This window comes from Camelus ferus, chromosome X (assembly GCF_009834535.1).
Source record: "Camelus ferus isolate YT-003-E chromosome X, BCGSAC_Cfer_1.0, whole genome shotgun sequence".
Classification (NCBI taxonomy): Eukaryota; Metazoa; Chordata; class Mammalia; order Artiodactyla; family Camelidae; genus Camelus; species Camelus ferus.
In genome coordinates, this window is record NC_045732.1 from 42,794,087 (window position 1) to 42,813,735 (window position 19,649).

A 19,649-nucleotide genomic window follows, 5' to 3' on the forward strand; every position below is an offset into this window, starting at 1 on the left:
ATCACTTATATTTAGAATCTTAAAAAAAAGGACACAAATGAACTACTTGTTTATAACTTAGATGATTAATTTCTTGAATATGTGTAAGCACATTTGACTGTTCTTTATGATTGGGTTACTGCATTCTGTTGATTCTTATTTTGTAGTTGTCTTTATTTCTTTGATAACTGTGTAAGTTTAAAAGGCAAAGCTCTAAAAAATTAATAAAATAAAATACATAGGATAGCAAAGGAAACAAATTATATCAAAACAGTTGTCTAAACACTAGAAGAATGTGTGATAGAGTAGTATATTTGCTTCTTTAGCCCAAGCGTCGATCTAATAAACTCTTGTGATTTCACTGTATTGATGTGCATGTATGACATTCTGAGACATCTTTAACAACTATCAGGAGATTTGAAAATAACTGCAATTTCTGTCAATGGCAAATTCTATGGTGGTTTATTGCCTACATTCATAATTGAAGCAAATGCTAACTTTCAACTGGAGACTGGTGAAAATAAAGATGTCATGCCCCCCTCCAAAACCCTCAAAAACCAAAAAACAAATATTTCTGTATCCTTATGATTTGCTAGGTCTGGCATAAACACTATATGGCTAGATTTGTTCATTTTCATCCAAAATGACAATCTCTGACTTTAACTGGAGAGTATATCCCATTAACAATTTTTATTACTGCTTATGTAATAAATACATGAATTTCAAATGTGAATGTATTCCTACCTTCTTACATTTTGCTTTCTATTTTTCCTGCCATTTCCTAAATCTTTTTCTACTTTCTTGACTTTTAAATATTGATTTATGTGTTTTTGCTTGTTTTTCTCATTGTCTGCCTCATGATTAAAATAATACATATTACAATAGTAATAATATGAAATTATTCAAAATATTTGGAAATTATAAGGGGATCAACTTTTCTGCCACATGCAATAATACAATGATCAGTCACTCCAATACGTGATACAGTGAGGTGCTGGTGTCAGAAGAGACAAATGTATCCATCGAGGCCTGTGACAGTGTTCTGCAGATTGGCGCGCACCTGGCCGTATGGTTTCTCTGTAGCCATGTCCTTCAAACTTTGGGTGGCACAGCAGCTCCACAAGGGGTCTTGAGCAAGCGCAAACGTAACGTGTTCAAGAAGGGGCGTGGCTAAAGTTGATTCCGGAGCCGGAAGTAACTCTTCTAGCATTTTCACTGCACCTGTCACGAGGCTCTCCATGGTGTAGCGCCCATTCCGCGGCGCTGAGGTATCTTGTGAGGGCTTTGAGGAGGGACTGTGGGTTTTTTTATTGGAGGGGTGGGTGTGGGGTCATTGAAGGGGATGAGGGGGTTAATAATCGGGATCTTTGGTGTAAATATGGGGACTTGTTCTAATTTGAGTGCTCAGATTGTTAACTTCCGTCTTTCTTCTTATATTGTCATCTTAAAGTTCCATCTAAGACTGCAGGTGGGTATGTATTGTTTTAATTTTTAATTTCTAAGTATTTTCTAATTTCAGTTAGTTTTCTTTTTACCAAGAGTTACTTAGAAATGCCTTTTCAATTTTCAAAAGTTAAGCCTTTTGTTTCTAATGCAACTTATCTGTGCCCTATGTGTCCTTATTCATTGGAAATGGTTTAGACTTCCTTTAAGACTATGTCCATTGTCAATTTTTATTAATATTGCATCTCTAGCTCGAAAATAGTATGTGTTCTCCAGTTGATAATTGTCTTAATCAAAAAGTGTATATTCTTTCTGTGTATGTGTGTGCTTGCTCTTTTTATCTCCAAGAGTAGTGATTTGTATGTGTATAACACACACATTTTCCAAAATATGTATATTTTTATATTTTACTAAGTGTTACTGGGTTCAGGTAGGAGTACTTTTCAGGATAAAGACTGCCAGATTATTCTAGGTGAGTGAATCAGGGTAGTTGGGGCACCGCGTGGTGTGTGCACGTGATGGGGGCAGGGCGTGTGCACGTGGTGGTGCTGGCCTGGCTCATCACGTGGGAGGTAAGGCAGAACCAGAACAGCGCATGTGCAGGAAGTGGGGCGGGGCATATGAAGCTGAGCGAGTGTGGGAAGAGGGCAGGGCCTGGCACAGGGCAGGGCTGGGTTTGCCCTGGTGCAGTGTATGGGGCACTTAGCGCTGGGAGCCTTAAGGCGAGACAGAGAGTGTCCAAGAGGGCAGAGTCGGGCACGTGGAGCCTGGAGAGACTAGGCCTACGGGGCGGGGCAACAAGATAGGCAGAACGTGTCTAGGGGCGGGGCCATGAATGTTCTGGCGGGCTGGGCAGAGGGGGCTTGTCAGGGTCCACTGTGCAGGGCAAGCAGGGTAGCAGGTGTGTCCTGGAGGGTGGGCAAGGCAGGCTGAGCCGTGCGAGTGTAAGGAGGTAAAGTCTAGCTTTTCTGGGTGGATAGGCAGGGCCTTATGCATTCGAGTGGGCAAGGTGGAGCCAGATGGACTAGCCAAGTGTGCCTGAATAAGGTGGGCAAGCAGGGCCAGGCGGTGCCAGTCGTTCCCAGGTGTATCCAGGCCGATGCTGTGGGCCCCAGCCACTGTGGCCAGAGGGTGAGGCTAGGAGTGCTGGGGCAAGATGAGCCCCTCCCCACCCGCTTAGTGCTGACCCAGAGCCCTCCTCCCATCAGCACAGAAACCCTATTTGTAATCCCTGGTCTCTGGTGAATCCAGGACACAGGATGGATGGGGGAGTGGAGCTGGTGCGAGAGTCTGCCCTTCAGCTCTTACCTGTAACACCATCGGAAACTTTGCCATGGTCCCACTGGCAGCTGCCCACTTTGTCACAGCTGCCTCGACTGCGGAAGTCTGGGCTGTCCTAGGAGTACCAGGTGGTGGTGATGCCACTGGCAGTAAAGGAAGCATCTCAGACAACAGCTCCACACCAGTTGTTGTCTGAAAAGGACCTGCCTCAGGACTGAAACTTATACCAGGGGTTTTGCATAAGAGACTTTTGACAATCAAAGCCTGATAAGTGTCTGGCAGGGCCCTTGGGTAGAAGGATGGGGACAGTGAAGACAGGGAGGGCCAGCAATGAGGAGAGAGGAGGCAGGGAGGGCCCAAAGATCCCTTAAGAAACAGGTTGCAGAGACATCAGCTTTTTCCTGGCCTACAACCCTGGATGAATAACATTGAAGAGTTCCCGTTCTTAGATTCTGACTGCAGAACCAAGCAGTGGATATGAAGAAAATGGAGAATTTGAAGAGAAAAGTGGAGTGGAAGGTGACAGAAATGGTGGAGTCGGGGGGCATGGAGGCAGAGGTTGGGGGCGGGATGCAGGACAGGAGTACAGGGTTAGGGGGCTGACATTGACTCCCCTGTCCTGCCCTTGACCACTCGTGTCCCACAAAAGGAGAAGAAGCAGAAGCAGAAGCTCAAGCGAGAGTGTGAAGACCCAGAGCCGTCAAAAGTCAACGACTCAGCCTCGCTGCTGCAGTGCCTGGGACCCGGCTGTGTGTATCCCACCCGGCCAGGCTCCAAGTACTGCTCGGATGACTGTGGCATGAAGCTGGCAGCTGAGTGAGTGCACTGGAGATTAAGGAACAGGGTGTGGAGGGTATGTCCATCCACCCTCCTACCCAAGTATCCTCCCATCATTTATCCCTCCACCCACCGATCTGTCCATTCTTACATCCACCTACCTGCTGAACCACCTATCCACGTTCCGCCCACCAACCCACTCAGTCATCATTACTCACTCAGCTATCTACCTATCCAGGCAACCATCCACCATTCAATCACTCACTCACCAACATTCACTCATCTACCATTCATTAGCCTAAATCTTCACTATTTGGTCACACATCCATTTCTTCTTCTCTGAATGCCCCCACATACCCATTTCTTGTTGTCCCCCCTTCCAGCCGCATCTATGAGATCCTGCCCAAGAGCATCCAGCAGTGGCAGCAGAGCCCCTGCATTGCTGAGGAGCTTGGCAAGAAAATGCTCGAGCGCATCCACCGTGAACAGGAGGACACCCACACTCGCCTGAAGGAGTTAGAGTGCCATTTCAACGAACTTGAGGCCATCATTCTGCGTGGCAAGCAGCAGGCTGTGTGCGAAGATGAAGAGGTGAGTGGGAATGGGTGGGGTGGAGCCGAAAGGTGCCTGGTATCTTGCCTTGCCGTCCCCACTCTGCACTGCTTCGCTGTCCCCTCTGTTGTCCTATGCAGAGCAACAAACCTGGCAGGAACAGTGTCGACCTGCAGATCTGCTGTGTCTCCTGCGGGCAAGCCATCAGCGTGCATGTTGCCCTGCGCCACATGGAGCGCTGCTTTGCCAAGGTTGGGGCATTGGCTGGGAGCAGATGGGGCAAGGGTGTTTTTGGCTGGGTGGAGTCCATGGGGAGCGGGAGCAGGTTTGGTGCCTGGGCGTTTGTTGTAGATAAGAATACAACACACACCCATGGCTCTACCCATTTGTGCTTTTCTTCCATCCCCAGTATAAGGGCCAAGATTTGGGCATCAGCTACTGGTGGCAGGGGCATTAACTAGGCAGACAGCATAGGGTCCACAGGGGACAAATGGGTTGTTTGGGGCTCTGTCATGGGAGGGCATTTGGTGTATGTCCACAGTTCCTCCCATTTCTACTCTCTTTCCGCAGTATGAGTGCAAATCGACCTTTGGATCCTTGTACCCAACTTGCATTGAAGGGTGAGTGTGGGTGCTACTCAGGGTCAAAGGCATGATGTGGGCAGGGGCGGGAGCAGGGTGGGCAAGATCAGGGGCAGGATGTGGGTGGGCTCTGAGACAGAGGTAGGTGGGTTAGGGGCAGGGTATGGGTGACGTTGGGGACAAAGTGTGGGCAGGGTACAGGGTGGGATCACCCTCCTCCTGACCCTTAGTTTCTCACTTTGACCCTCTCCCCAGAGCCACAAGGCTCTTCTGTGATGTTTACAACCCACAAAGTAAGAGATACTGTAAGCGGCTCCAGGTGCTATGCCCTGAGCACTCAAAGGACCCCAAGGTGAGCCTTTTCTTTCTCAACCTCATCAACCTCCCTTCCTCCCTACCTGGCCACCCTCTTCCTCTTGTCCTCCGTACTTGATTGCCTCCATCCCTTCTTCCATCTGCCTGAATGCCTTCAGACCTCCTGACCAACCCCGCTGTGTCCCCTCCTCCCTTCCTAACCACCCTACACTCCCCTTTCCTTACAGCCAAGTCACCTTCCAGCCTTACTTTCCTCTCTGCCTGGCTGCTATTTATTTATTCATAACTTCCTTGCCTGAGCCGCCCGCCCCCCATTTCTCTCTGTCTCCGCCTGACCAGCCTCCATTCCTCTGCTCCCTTCTTCATAACCATTCCCTCTTGTTCCCGTCTCCTCACTTGCCCATCCTCTATTCTTTTCCCAGCCCCTACCTGACCACCCCACCTTCCTCCCCTCCTCCCTGCATGGCCACCCTCAATTCCTCTCTTCTCTTTTTCTGACTTCCCTCCATTCCTATTCTCCCTGCCTCACTGCCCCAATCACCTTCTCCCTGCCTATCATCTCCTAAATCCCTTCTCCCTCCATGTTTAATCAGTCCCTGTACCTCCCACCCTCCAATTTCATTCCTCGCCTCCTCCAGTGTCTTACCAGTCCCTATTCATCTAATTCTCCCTGTCAGACCTCCCCTCCATCTTTCCTCTCCTTCCTCTTTGACCTCTCTCTGTTCTTCTGCCCTTCCTGCTGGATCACCTCCATTCCTACATCCCTGCTTAACTTCTTCTTCCATCCTTCGTGCTTGATCACCCCCGTTTTGCCCCCTGTCCTTTACTTAATCACTGAGTTCCTCTCATCCCCCCTGCCAGGTCCCTCCCCATTCCTCTCCTTCCTGCCAGACTGCCCTCCTTTCCCTTCTTCCTCTCATCTTGCCTGCCTTTTCACCCTCCATTGCCACCCTCCTCCATCATCCTTCATTCTTCCCCGCAGGTACCTGAGGATGAGGTGTGTGGTTGCCCACTAATGCAAAATGTCTTTGAGTCCACTGGTGATTTCTGTCGCCTCCCCAAACGCCTGTGCAACCTCCATTACTGCTGGGAGAAGCTGAGACGTGCCGAGGTGGACCTAGAGCGTGTGCGCGCGGTAGGCTATGAGGCTGAGTGGGGCTGAGGGGCGGGACTGGGTCTAGAAGCCCCCCTCTCACACTCACCCGCTCACAGTTGCACAAGCTGGAAGAGCTGATGGAGCAGGAGCAGAAGGTGTGCACAGCCATGATGAATCGGGCAGGGCTGCTGGCCCTGATGCTTCACCAGACCATCCAGCATGACCCGCTCACCAGCGACCTGCGCTCCAAAGTGGACAACTGAGCCCTGCTCAACTGAGGTCCTGTACCTAACCTCTGCAGAGGTTTTTCTCAGGGCATCTCAGAGTTTCTCGGTGCTTCTCTGTTCACTGTTTGGTCTCCTGTCTCTGTCTATGCCTCCTTGGGAGAAGGGTCCTCAAAATTTCTGTCCGTTCTTCTATCCCCCTTATTATCCTGAACGTGGGCGAGGCCAGGGGATCCGCCCTGCCCTCATCTCCCACTGTTCAGAGTTATGTTTACAAATTTTAGAAGAACAAGAGATTTTAATATCCCCTGATAGCCCTTCAGCTTGTCTCTCTGGCCACAGGACCCAGTTCCAAAACTTCAATGGTGGTGGTGACAGTACAGCTGTAGTTGGAGGCCAGGCTTCTTGGTGAGTCCTTTTCTGTCAGGGGAGACGTGACCTTAGGTGCCAGTGACCCTTGTTCCCCACAGTCCCCCATCCCAGGCCATCAGGTATGTAATTGGCACCTGATGAGTGTACTTTGACCAACTTCTGTGTAATTGTTAATATTCCCCAGGCCAGAGGTGCTGGGAAAATGTTGGGTTGGGGGAATAGGTGAGTGTGAGACGACCGCCCTGATGATTCTGCTTTGGAACGCTGAGAATTCAAGTTGTCACGGCAGTCGTGCCCCTGCCCCCACCCATCTTGGTCCACTCTTTACCATACCATGAGGTCCCAACCCTTTCTGTCAGCCTTGGCCCCTGCCAGTCCAGTCCGGGTCCGTCTGTCTCCCGCTAGACCTCCCCCATCACATCTGCTCTCCTGCTACCACCTTGGTCTGGGTCTGCCCTTTCCAGCCAGCTCTGCCCACTGAGCCCCCGTCTGGTTGTGCCCATTTCACACCTGCAGGGTTGCCAGAAGAGAACTGGGTCCTCTGCCACATCTGCCTTTGCCAGCCCCAGCCAAGCCTCCAGTGCCAGAGGAGGTGTGTCCAGTAATGCTGCCGGTGGGTGTTGGTACATCTCAAATGGTAGACTTGAATTACTCTTCCTGTTCTTTCTATACTCACTGGTCCCTAATGGATTTTTTTCATTAATTTTCACAATAACTTTTTTTCCCCAGGGACTCACGTATTTTACCTAAATATTTAAACATGTTACTCAAGACATATACCTCATATTCCACAATAATGAATTTATTAATTATTTAATTCACTGCCTACCTGGTGCAATATCTTCTTTTTTTATTATTACAGATATTATATTTTTTCCTTTCTTTTCAATTTGATCAGATTTCCCAAGGACTAATCCATATAATTAACTATTTGAAAGGATTAGCTTTTTATTTTATTTATATTCCCTAAGTTTATATTTATTTAACTAATTTATTTAAGCTTTTATTTTTAATTGCCACTTCTTGATTTTCTGTTCTATGTTTCCTTTTTAGTGTGTTTGCCTAGTTTTGTTCTTTTTCTAATCCCTTGAATCAAATTCCCAACTTGATTAGGATCCAGTCTTTTGAATAGTAAAGGTTTTGAGAGCATATACTTTTTTTCCCCCTAAATATAGCTGTATCTCATAAACTCTGGTATGAAAGATGCATTGTCAAAATTGATTTCTCCCTTTGATCATAGCTATTGAGGAACATTTCTTAGTTTCTAACTGGTTAAAATAGTTTGGTTATTTTTTCTTTCTTTTTTTTTTTGGTAATTATGATTTTAGTATGATCAGAGAATGTAGCCTATTGAATCTGAATTTGTAAACATTACTCAGGATTTTCTTTGTGGCCCAGATTACTCAACTGAATTTTGTAAACCTTTTATGGATATGAGAGAAGAAACTATACTCTTTGTTAGGTACATAAGGACTTTTCAGTCTAGTTTGATGATTAACATTTCTTTACTCTGATTTTTGTCATTTTGTCTACTCCAGCTATTATCAAAAGATAGAATAAATTTTATAATAGTTTAATACAAATTGCTCCTTGTAGTTCTGTGGGGGTTTTTTTTTTAAGGGGGAGAAGAGGAATCCCAAAGTAAATATCTTAGTCCATTTTGTGCAATGCCCCTATGTGTTTTCCTTGTTGACTGCTTTTGACCTTGAATTTACTTTGGTAAGTACGTCATCACAGCTCCTTTTATTTTGCTGCCACTAACCTGGTTTATCTTTGTCTAAAACTTTTATTTTGCATTTTTCTCTTTAAGATCTACTTCTTGTAACTGTATGTAAGTGTGTTTTTTTGCCCTAGTCCCACATTTGTGTCTTGAGATTCAGTCCATTTAAATTTGTATAATTATGATAATCTTATCTTTTTATATCATATTATCCTTATTATCAATTTTACTATTTCCTAAATATAACTTTTATTCTTTTCTTCTTCCCAATAGCTTAATGAAGTTTCTATTCAGCTTTGTCCTCCTCCCTAACCTTATTATTTTGGTAGTTTTTATGTTTACTAACTGTCCTGTTATGTACTTTTTCCTTTCTAACAGGCATGATTTAATTTCTGTTTTCTCTATTATTTGATCAGAATATAATGAACCTTTCATTGCAGAGAAAGATGCTCTATCATCCATATTTGCTTCAGCAAGATAAGCAGTATTATTTCTGGATTTTTCTAGAAAAACTTAAACTGCTTATTTGAAGACTATATTTTTCTTAGGTTAAGTCAATTCTGCTTCAAGAAAACTTGAATATTTTCATTCAAAGTTCTCAGTCACTTTATTTATCGTGATTTAATTATAGCTATTTGAATGTGTACCTGAGGGTGTGCGTTTTGCCACAACAATCCTTGCTAGCCACTGCTTTGCTCTCTTATTTTGAGATCTATCTTCTGATTTAGTATTCATTTATTTAGAATACTTTCCTTTAGTGTTTTCCTCACATAGAGTAAACTGGTGGAAGAGTCTTCCAATTATTTCATGTCTTAAGCTGTCATTCTTTTGCCCCAAGGAATTGTTTCTTGGGAAGGGGTACAGGGTCTCTGCGTTAGAATCCTTATTTCTCCATGGTCTGTGGGAAGCAGCTTCCAAGACGGGTCCCAAGGATCCCTGCCCCCTGGTATTCATGGCCTTGTGCAATTCCTTCCATTTGAGTAACTTGCTTCTAACCAATAGCATGCCTTAATACTGAGGAGATACCACCTTTGTGATTAGGTTACAAGAGATTGTAGCTTTTATCTTGCTAAGGCTCTCTCCCTTGCTGGATTTAGTGAAGCAACTTGCCATGTTGGGGAGGCTTGTATAGTAGGGAACTGAGGGTGACCTTTCACTATCAGTCAGTAAGAAACTGAGGCTTTCAGTCCAAATGAACTGAATTGTGCAAACAACCATGTAAATGAGCTTGGAAGTAAATTCTTCCCCAGTTGAGCCTTCATATGAGGCCCCAAATCTAGCTGAGACCTCGACTGCAGTTTCATGAGAGACCCTGAAACAGAGGATCAGGCTAAGCTGTGCCCAGATTCCTGAGCCACATAAACTATGAGATAATAAGTATGTGTTGTTTTAGGCCACTGAATTTGTGAGGATGTGGAACCAAGTAATTAGGGACTAGAAGGTCAGTGATTTTGTGAAGGACACTAGGTTGGTTTCTGGAATGAAAGCCGTTAACATCCTTCAGGAATGGTCAGTGTTTGGCTGCTACATAAGTCAGTTTTAGAAATTGTGTGGGTCAGTAATTGGCAGTCTGGGAAGATGGACGATCGGAAACCTGCTGGGGGTGTGGCACTGGTGTGCCTGTGTTGGGCATTATTCAAGGTTCCCGTGGTCATCACTGTGGATTAATGATATGAGGAGCCTGGGCCATGCCAGTGATTGGGGGACTTTGCAGTGTCCTCTGGCAGTCCCTGTAGCCCAGCCATGGGTGGCTTCTGAATGATTGGCAGCCAGAGAAATCAGGGGCATGATCTCAGGAATTTTGGATCTCAGGTGACCAGAGATCAACTTTCCCAAGTTGGTCAGTTTTTGCGGGGGCCTGATGTACACCTGGTTTCCAGTGTCCAAAAAGGGGGTGAGGAGAGTGAGTTTGAGTTTTCATCTCTGACGGAAGAGGAAGGGCCAGGAAGGTTGCCCTGGATGTGCACTGAAATAGGCAGAAGCTCAGTTTAGTCACACAAGATACTGTCCCTCCTCGCCCTGAGCTCTCTGAAGACAATGGAAAATAGGCATATTGTTCTGACCCTGTATGGGGTTCAGAATTGCGGAGCGGCTGAGTGTGGGCACTTGGGAGTCAGCTGACCTTGACTGGAGTGTTTCCTTGTCCTCCTTGCTAGCAGCAGTGTGACCTGTTGGCAAATGACTTAGCCTTGCTGTGCTTCAACTGCTTCTACTGTCAAACGGTCCTAATGATAATCACTGTCATGTAGCTGGCAAGGTTGCAGTGAAAATTGCGAGGCACAAGGCCTCAGGGAAGGGGCAAGTGTGTCACGGAAGCATTAGATTCTAGACTCGCTGTCCCTGAGACAGATCACCATCCTCTTTTCTGTGTCAGCACCACGTGGCTGGTGTCACACACCGAGAGCCTTGCATATTTCAGTGGAAAATGTGATGCAGCTGATGGAGGAAAAGTTGGCAAGGTCCCGGTGGGGGCAACCACTGGTCCCAGCCAGGGAGACGCTACCCCCTGACGCCCAGCACAGGCCCTTCACTCCCCACTGGCTCTGTGCGCATGCTCAGCTGATCCCCACCAGCGCTTCCTCTCTCCCTGACCCTTGGGGATTTGCTGATTTCTCTGCTGTCCTGACGTAGGGCAGAAGAACCCCTTCTTTTTGGAATTTAGGGGGTTGCAGGGCAGTAGGGTGACCGCAGTCTCTAGGGCCCTTCTCCTTCTTCCTCCTCCTTTCAAAAATGAGTAAAATGGCCTGAGAAGGTCACGTGACTTGTCCAGACCTCTTGGACAGTGAGTGACGGCAGTGGGCTGGAACCAGGTGTCCCGACTGGGTCCTCCACCCTCACCGCACTACAGCCAAGACCAAGTTTCCCAGTAGAAGTTCCCCTCAAGATTCTGTTAACAGAGGAAGATGAAGTGGGAGCCAGACCCTGCCCCACAGCTCCCTCCTTCCCACCGTCCTGTGGATGCTGTCACCTCTAGGGACAGGCTCGCTGTCACAGGGGCTCAGGGTCATGTGGTTAGTAAGACAGTATATATTATAAAACTTCATTATTTTAGTTTTATTATACAACGTTATATTTGTAGTAGCAAGGTATACACTATAAATAAGTAGAAAGAAGAAAATTAAAGTGGCCTCTAACTCTTATTTCCTAACTATAAATTCTATTAATGTTCTGATTTATTTGCTTTCAGATATTTTTTCTGGGTATGTGCCTTGGTGTTTGTGCACATGAGTTTTTAGTATATTCATACACGCACATTTAGTTTATTTATTTTTAAACATTTTTTATTGAGTTATAATCATTTGACAATATTGTGTCAAAACGCACATTTAATTTAAATGAAAGCTAGAATTGTTTGGTTACCTTCTCTTTTTGCTTTGCATTCAAACAAATATTTTTCCACATCAGCAAATATTTTTGCATACAATTTTAACAGCTGCATAATAGCGAGTCTTTGAATATATCGTAATTTTTGTGATTTGTTAGTAAACATTTATGAAGGATGATTTTGGTTTTGACTGTTAACACCACTGGAGTGAAATTCCTGCATTTAAATCTTTGTGCACATCCATGATTGTTTTCTAAAAACTGAAATCTTGTGTCAGGGTACAAGGACAGATATTAAACAACTTAGGAGGGGACAGTCGTACACTTGGTCCCAGTGAGAAACCTGCCTTTTCCAAGTGTCATACAATCATATCAGTCACAGACACATAGCTTGAAGACACATAAATGTGGTATTCCCTGTGCCTCCCATGAGGTATGGCCCCCAGCTGAAGTGTAACGGTTTCCAGGCTGGGAATCTGAGCCCTGTAATGCATCTGTACACCCTCCCCTCTGCAACTTTAACTTCACAAGGCCAAGCCCCCCCCCCCAAAAAAAGCAGGAAATAATCATTTTTTTCATGAGTTATCATTAATTCATGTATTTGTCACAGTCATTGCTTTTCCAGTGTTGTTAGGGGGGATGTAAGAATCCTCATAGTAAAATGTCCAGGTATGACTCTATAAATTTAGGTTAGGAGAAGATATAAGACAGAATGAACAAAGTCAGCACCAGAATCTATTTGGACTGTAGGCATTTGGGCCCAATGGTCCTGCAGAGTAATTAAAATTGAGTTGTTAAATTTGTTTCTGATCTTCCTATCAGATATAGCTGGTAAGGAAATGCAGTCATTTGGAGGATTTACATTGGCCACAGAGAGAAAATATGCCAGGTCTTCCAGGGTGAAGATCTCCTGATCATTGAATTTCAAACACAAATTTGATCTCATTATGGATTATAGCTGAGGTGACTTTATATTTTATCACCCAAATCAAGACACTTTAGAATGGGAAAGGGGAGTCATTAATAATTATGCTGGAACAACAGGTGTAAGCTGGCAAGGGGTCAGCCTGATGGGAAAGACAGAATATTGTCAATAGTAACCTTGTCATAAAGTGCTTGATGATAGGTTTTGCCACAGCTGTCTTCTAGAACAGTGCTTCTCACAGTGTGTTCTTTGGACCAACAGAGCACCATTTGAGAGACTGGAAGAAATGCAAATTCCTGGATCTTACGCCAGACCTTTGGACATGGGGTTTAACGATCTGTGTGTTGATAAACCCACCAGGTGATTCTGGTTACATACTCAAGTTTGAGAACTGCTGGTTTAGAACCATCTAGAAGAAGCCAAGGGTGTAGAGCCAAAGCAGAACTCGGGGACAGGAGTCTTCATGTGCACACGTCACTGATGATCTCATTTCGTATAAGTGCAAACCATCCTACATTTTAATTTTCCTTTGGGACCTTTGACACTACTTTGGCCTCAGGTAGGTCAAAGTTAAAAGAATATATTTATGTCAAAACACCACATTGTACACCTTAAGCAGATATAATTCTTAATTTGTCAATCATTCCTCAGTAAAGCTGGAAATTTTTTTAATATTTAAAAAATTGGTCATAGAATATGACATTTTCAGTCTGGACTTAAAATTCTGTGCAAAGACTCTGTTTGTGGTCAGTTTCTCTTTTAATGTTGTTTTTTAAAAACCTCCACTTAAAATGTTATCTGGGGATATAAAATACAATTGCAAGAGAGACTAGATTCTTTCAAGATATAAAAATTAGTTAGTATAGCTTCCCTGCATATATAATCCCTCCATGGTGATCCATTAGTTCAAGGAAAAAATTCCTTAGTTTTTCTATGATGGAACCCAGCATTTGTCCTCAGATTTTAAATTCATTTTGCTTCCTTCAATGTCACATAGACCCTTCTTCTTCTCCATAGGGTTATTTGACATTAGATATATTTGTTTTTTACTTCCACACCTTTGCACTTAGCATCACATGTCTTAATCATCCAATTTAAGCTTCACCAACACTGGTAGGTAAACTTACTTCCCCATGGAGAGCTTACCTTTCCCACTTGTATTTGTTTTTCAAGTTTCAGAGTTGCTACAAGACCAGTGGTGTGTATGATATATTTCTCCCTTCCCAGTTCCCAGCATAACATCTGGTACTCAACTGCCCAGGAAAGGTGTTTCTGACAATTCTCAAATTAGCTGGGGGACTTAAGAGGGCTTAGTTTAGTCCTCATTGTTTTAGTAAAGAATAACTTTTACTGCATTAACACAGTAAATTGCCAACATTTCAATTATATTTTTCTCCTACAAAATATTATATAATATTAAGTATTTAGTAGTAGGCATACTATGTTGTATATCAGGATGAAAACTCATTAAAATTATTAACTAGGAGATGTGAGTTATTCTGGACGGGGTGAGAAAAGTACAACATGAACCTGAATATTTTCTTGTGATAGAAAGTCAGGACGTGCTCAAAGAATCATAGGACATGTCAAAAGGATATAAGATTTCGTCTGGAAGTGACTCCCACTGGCCGAATCTGAGAATATTTTAAAATTTCAATATAAATATAGTAATAGATTATGAACGGATTGAATAATATAAGAATTGATGAGTATGTTCATATATAAATAAATGAAAAATAAATTGGGGAGAAGGGAAACTTCTTTATAGTAGCATGTCAGCTAATAAGTAGAAAAACTATGGAGTTAGGAAATCATTAGTAAATCAGTGGGTAGAAGTTAGATGAGGAACAGAGCATTTATATAGTCTCAAAGTATTTCCCCACAAATTAGTTATTAATTATAAAGGGAAAATAGTGATTTTACAGTGGAGGAACCTGGCAGACACTGCATTAACTGAATGATTAAAGCTAATCTCACCTATCTTGGGACAAATGGACATCACAGCTTACAGATATGATGTGCTAAGGAGGACACAATATCACTGTGGATTTGAAAACACTATGTAATCTTCCAATATTCTCTGCTCACCCTCAGTCTTCCCCCAGCACAGTCCAGGTTGACCTCCTCACTAGCCTCCGTCACAGTATTTTGTGACTCACTACTAGTGAGGGGGGAAGCCCCATAAAAAGACCGGCAGGACCCCTAAGCAGGGCTGCTGCTCTCCTCCCAGCACCGTCTCAGTTCCCTGGCCCAGAGGCTCTATCTCACTTTTTGCCTCTAAAGCAGCTTACTTACACCTAGAATTCTATTGGTTCCCTGAGCTCATTTCTGATTGGTTATTTCCTTCACTTCTGATGGGTTATTTCTCTCACTCCTGATTGGTTATTTCTCTCACTCCTGATTGGTCTATTTCTACAAAGCTTGTTCCTGGTTGGTCAACTTCTGTTATACTTTGCATATGATGTTGCAAAGTGTAAAACTGGCAGCCTATAAAAGGCCTGTGTATACCTACACATGGGGTCCAGAGCTTGGAGTGTTAGCTCCTCTGGGCCTGCTGGCGTAATAAACCTGAGTTCTCCAACTCTCTGAGTGCTGCTTGGTCTACTGCCCGGATCCAGGTTGCTGTCACAACTGAGCTGTGACACTGAGCTGAAACACTTTTCTCTGCAACACTAGACACCAGCACAGTATCTGAGAATCACCAACAACACAGAAGACAATGTATACTGACCCCAAAACAGTGTCTTCTACTCCAGCTGGCCCTGATTAGTGTCTTCTGACATCCAAATAGCTTACATCCCAGGGTCTGCTGACTCCGCATTGGTCCAGGGCTTGGTCACTGCTGCTCCAGTTTGACAGTCTTTTTAAGCAGGCGCCCCCCCCCCCCCTTGTTGAGTTGGAGTGCAAGGACTAGGTGGGTATGTATGTTCGGCTTCCTGCTGGCTCCTGCCTATATCACGCTAGCAATGTGGAGTGCTAGCTTACACAGCCTCATTGCAGATGGGTAGGGTGCAAGTTCAGCTTTCTCCGCCCCTACCCTGCTGACACCTAACCAGTGAAAGTGGGGCATCTTCTTGCATTGCCTCATTGCCTACACATCCACACGTAAAGTCATCTCCACTGGGCTCTGCGGACATGAGGGAAGGGGAAAGCAGGGAACTAACTCATACCACCTTGTTGCTGCAGGGTGGGAGCAGAGGGTCCTCTAGATTTTCCCCACCACCACATTCTGCCTCATTGCTGCCAACGGGACTCAAGGAGCAGATTCTAACTGGGATCCACTGACAGCCAGGGCCCTTGTACAACCTGGTTCAGTCTTATCGTTACTGACCCTCTCAGATCAGGTGGATCCCAACTCAGTCCTTTCCTTGCCTGGGGCCACTCACACCAACTGAATGACACCAAGTTTGGCAAAGTAGAGCAGAAACGATTTGCTGATTAAAGGAATGGAGGAGGGAGGGCTGTTGCTTTAAAGACACCTTCTCCCCGAAAGGAGGAACGTAGGGGACTTTTAAGGGGTAAGAGGCAGGTTCGTCATCAGAAACTGGGGAAAAGTGCAGAGAGTTTCTGGGACAGCAGTGAATGCGCAGTCCCTCAGGCTCCCCTGCATACAGCACTATCAAGGTACAAGTGTCTAGTATAAGTCCCCCCTTTGGGCTGAGATCTTTGCATGGTAACGAAGCAAAGGCAGCTTTTGGACACTTCAAAGTTTCCTCTGCACAGATACTGCTCTTGGGGTTAGGCTGGAACCAGCTCAGAGTTGACTGTTGCGTTTCCTTTGAGGTGTAACTGAAAAATATCTTTGACAAACATCAGGTGTTTTGGAACAAGAATAGAAATAGATTAAAACTGAGATCTTTCATCTCCCTGGGATATGTACGAGTGACATCATTGCTTCCAAGCGGGTGTGGAGGTTCAGCTCCGCTTGCCGCCCTGCTGACCTCAGGGGTGGGAGGCAGTGGATGCTGACAGCCCCCAGCTTGCACTGCTTTGTTCCATTTCTTTGATGCTGGTGGAGTAGAGGCACAACTTGATGGCAGACCCTGCTGACCCTACCCCAGCAGGGGAATCAGAGCACTGCCACCTGCTTCTGCAGAACAGTGAGTTGGGGGCGGATAATCAGCTTCCCGCTCAACTTGCTGAAACTGTGTCGGAGTTTGGCTGGAGTACAGTGAGTATTGCCTCAAAGGTTTTCTGTTGTTAGACCATACTTTCCTTTAAATAGAAAGGACAGGCTTTTCTTGGATCCATTTTTGTCTTGCCTGTTGGTGGTTCTGGGTTGGAGGCCTTTCCAGGGACGTTTCCAGGATGTATGTGATGCAATAAGGAAACCCAGGGAACTCACCATTGTACCTGAGCAAGGGGTCTCGTTGCCTGCTGCGCAACAGAAAAACCGAACACCGAGGCAACGGACTTTTGCAGAGAGAAAAGGCTTTCTTGCAGGGAGACCAAATTAAAAGACAAGAGGCAAGCTCAGGTCTGTCTCATGGATTGACTGTTTAGTGGGATACTTATTGCGGAAGTAGGGAGCAGGCTGAGGAAGGGCCGCAGAAATGATTGGTGGAAAGCAGTTTGTAAGTTTCAAAAGTTCCTTGCGCAGGCGCTACTGCTCTTCAAGCTTCTTCATGGGTTGGTGGCATGTGCAAATTCGGGGGGTTATTTATGTAACACGTGGTGGATTTTTTGCCTGTGACTTTTTTTCTTAAATTGAAGTATAGTCGATTAACAATGTTGTGTTAGTTTCTGGTGTACAGCATAGTGATTCAGTCATATATACATATTCTTTTTCATATTTTTCATTATAGGTTATTACAAGCTACCGAATATAGTTCCCTGTGCTATACAGTAGGACCTTGTTTTTTTTTTTTTATATATTCTGTGTATAGTAGCTAATATCTGCAAATACCAAACTCCTAATTTATCCCTCCCCTGCCCCCTTCCCCTTTGGAAACCATAGTTTGTTTTCTAAGTCTTTGAGTTTATTTATGGTTTGTAAATAAGTTCATTTGTATCATTTTTTTGGTTCCACATATAAGTGATATCATATGGTATTTTTCGTTCTGTTTCTGACTTACTTCACTTAGAATGACAATCTCCAGGTCCATCCATGTCTGCTGCAAATGGCATTATTTCATTCTTTTTTTATGGCTGAGTAATATTCATATATATGTGTAATACACACACATCACATCTTCTTTATTCATTCATCTGTAGATGGACATTTAGGTTGCTTCCATGTGTTGGATATTGTAAATAGTGCTGCTGTGAACATTGGGGTGCATGTATCTCTTTGAATTAGAGTTCCCTCCAGATATATGCCCAAGAGGGATTGCGGGATCATATGGTAACCCTATTTTTAGTTTTTTAAGAATCCTCCATGCTGTTCTTCATAGTGGCTGCACCAGTTTACATTCTGATATTTCTTTGTTAGTGTATAGAAATGCAACAGATTTCTGTATATTAATTTTGTATCCTGCAACTTTACCAAATTCATTGATGAACTCTAATAGCTCTACCCATCTTGCTTCTGATGTCTGCCACCTGGTGAGTGAGGCTGGTCTAGAAGCTTGTGCAGAAAATGTTTAGGATTTTCTATGTATAGAATCAGGTCATCTGCAAACAGTGACAGTTTTATTTCTTCTTTTCCAATTTGGATTCCTTTTATTTCTTTTTCTTCTCTGATTACTGTAGCTAGGACTTCCAAAACTGTTGAATAAAAGTGGCAAGAGTGGGTATCCTTGTCTTGTTCCTGATCTTAGAGGAAATGCTTTCAGCTTTTCACCAGTAAGTATGATGTTAGCTGTGGGTTTGTCATATATGGCCTTTATTATGTTGAAGTTGCTTTTAATAGTCTCTATCTTTAATTTTTGTCATTTTAATTTCTGTGTGTCAAGGTGTATTCCTCTTAGGGTTAATCCTATGTGGGACTCTCTGCACTTCCTGGACTTGGGTGATTGTTTCCTTTCCTAGGTTAGAGGAGCTTTTAGCTATTATTTCTTTAAATATTTTCTCAGGCCCTTTCCCCCTCACTTCTCCTTCTGGGGCTCCTATAATGCGAATGCTAGTGCACTTTACATTGTTCCAGAAGTCTCTTAAACTGTCCTCATTTCTTTTCATTCTTTTTTCTGTTCTGTGGTAGTGATTTCCACTGCTTTGTCTTCCGGCTCACTGACCCATTCTTCTGCCTCATTTCGTCTATTATTGATTCTTCCAGTCTATTTTTTTTTATTGCATTTATTGCATTCTTCAACTCTATTTGGTTGGTCTTTATGTTTTCTAACTCTTTGTTAAAAACTTCTAACTCCTTGCTCTGTGCATCCATTCTCTTCCTGAATTCTTTGATCATCTTTACGATCATTACTCTGAACTATTTCTCAGGTAGATTGGCTATCTCCACATCACTTAGTCCTTCTTCTGGGATTTTATCTTGTTCCTTTGTCTGGAATATATTCCTCTGCTGCCTCATTTTGTATAAATTTCATTTGTATTTTTATGTGTGGTAGATTAGTTTCATTTCTTGACCTCGGAGAAGTGGACCTGTGTAGGAGACATCTTATGCATCCCAACAGTGCATTCCCCTCTTGTTACCCAATGACCAAGGGCCAGCTTGTCCCAGGATCGGGTCTGGCCTGCATTTGTGGACTTGTTCCATAGGCTGCGGGATCATAGTGCTGCGGAAAAATGTATTACAGCTCGGTGTTACAGCTCAGTTGTGACTGCAACCTGGATCCGGGCGAGAGACCAAGCAGCAGAGAGTTGGAGAACTCAGGTTTATTATGCCAGCCAGCCCAGAGAAGTTAACACTTCACACTTCAAGCTCTGGACCAGTCTGTAGGGTTACACAGGCCTTTTATAGGCTGCCAGTTTTACACTTTGCAACATCATATGCAAATAAAGTACAACAGAAGTTGACCAACCAGGAACAAGCTTTGTAGAAATAGCCCAATCAGGAGTGAGCTCCATGCAAATGAAGTACTACAAATGGGCCAATCAGAAGTTAGGGAAGTGGGCCAATCAGGAGTGAGAATAACCAATCAGAAGTGAGAGTAATAACCAATCG

At 44.2% G+C, this 19,649-nt stretch overlaps 1 protein-coding gene across 1 annotated transcript; it reads left to right on the forward strand.

Moving 5' to 3' along the window:
• Positions 1 to 1,940: 1,940 nt before the first annotated feature.
• On the forward strand, positions 1,941 to 8,370 carry LOC102507820 (CXXC-type zinc finger protein 1). The gene is made up of 10 exons (XM_032474666.1): positions 1,941 to 1,994; positions 3,160 to 3,234; positions 3,288 to 3,293; positions 3,353 to 3,519; positions 3,864 to 4,071; positions 4,173 to 4,283; positions 4,603 to 4,652; positions 4,869 to 4,965; positions 5,911 to 6,063; positions 6,141 to 8,370. Exons 1-10 carry the CDS (start codon positions 1,941 to 1,943, stop codon positions 6,285 to 6,287), a joined length of 1,068 nt encoding a protein of 355 aa, XP_032330557.1. The 3' UTR covers positions 6,288 to 8,370.
• The last annotated feature ends 11,279 nt before the right edge of the window (positions 8,371 to 19,649 follow it).

Bases quoted from the DNA above. Each gene is read 5' to 3' on its own strand.
- LOC102507820 (XM_032474666.1), top strand. From the start codon at position 1,941: ATGGGGGCAGGGCGTGTGCACGTGGTGGTGCTGGCCTGGCTCATCACG. The intron at 4,284-4,602 runs GTTGGGGCATTG...CTCTTTCCGCAG, and splicing joins TGGAGCGCTGCTTTGCCAAG to TATGAGTGCAAATCGACCTT. The intron at 4,966-5,910 runs GTGAGCCTTTTC...TCTTCCCCGCAG, and splicing joins AGCACTCAAAGGACCCCAAG to GTACCTGAGGATGAGGTGTG.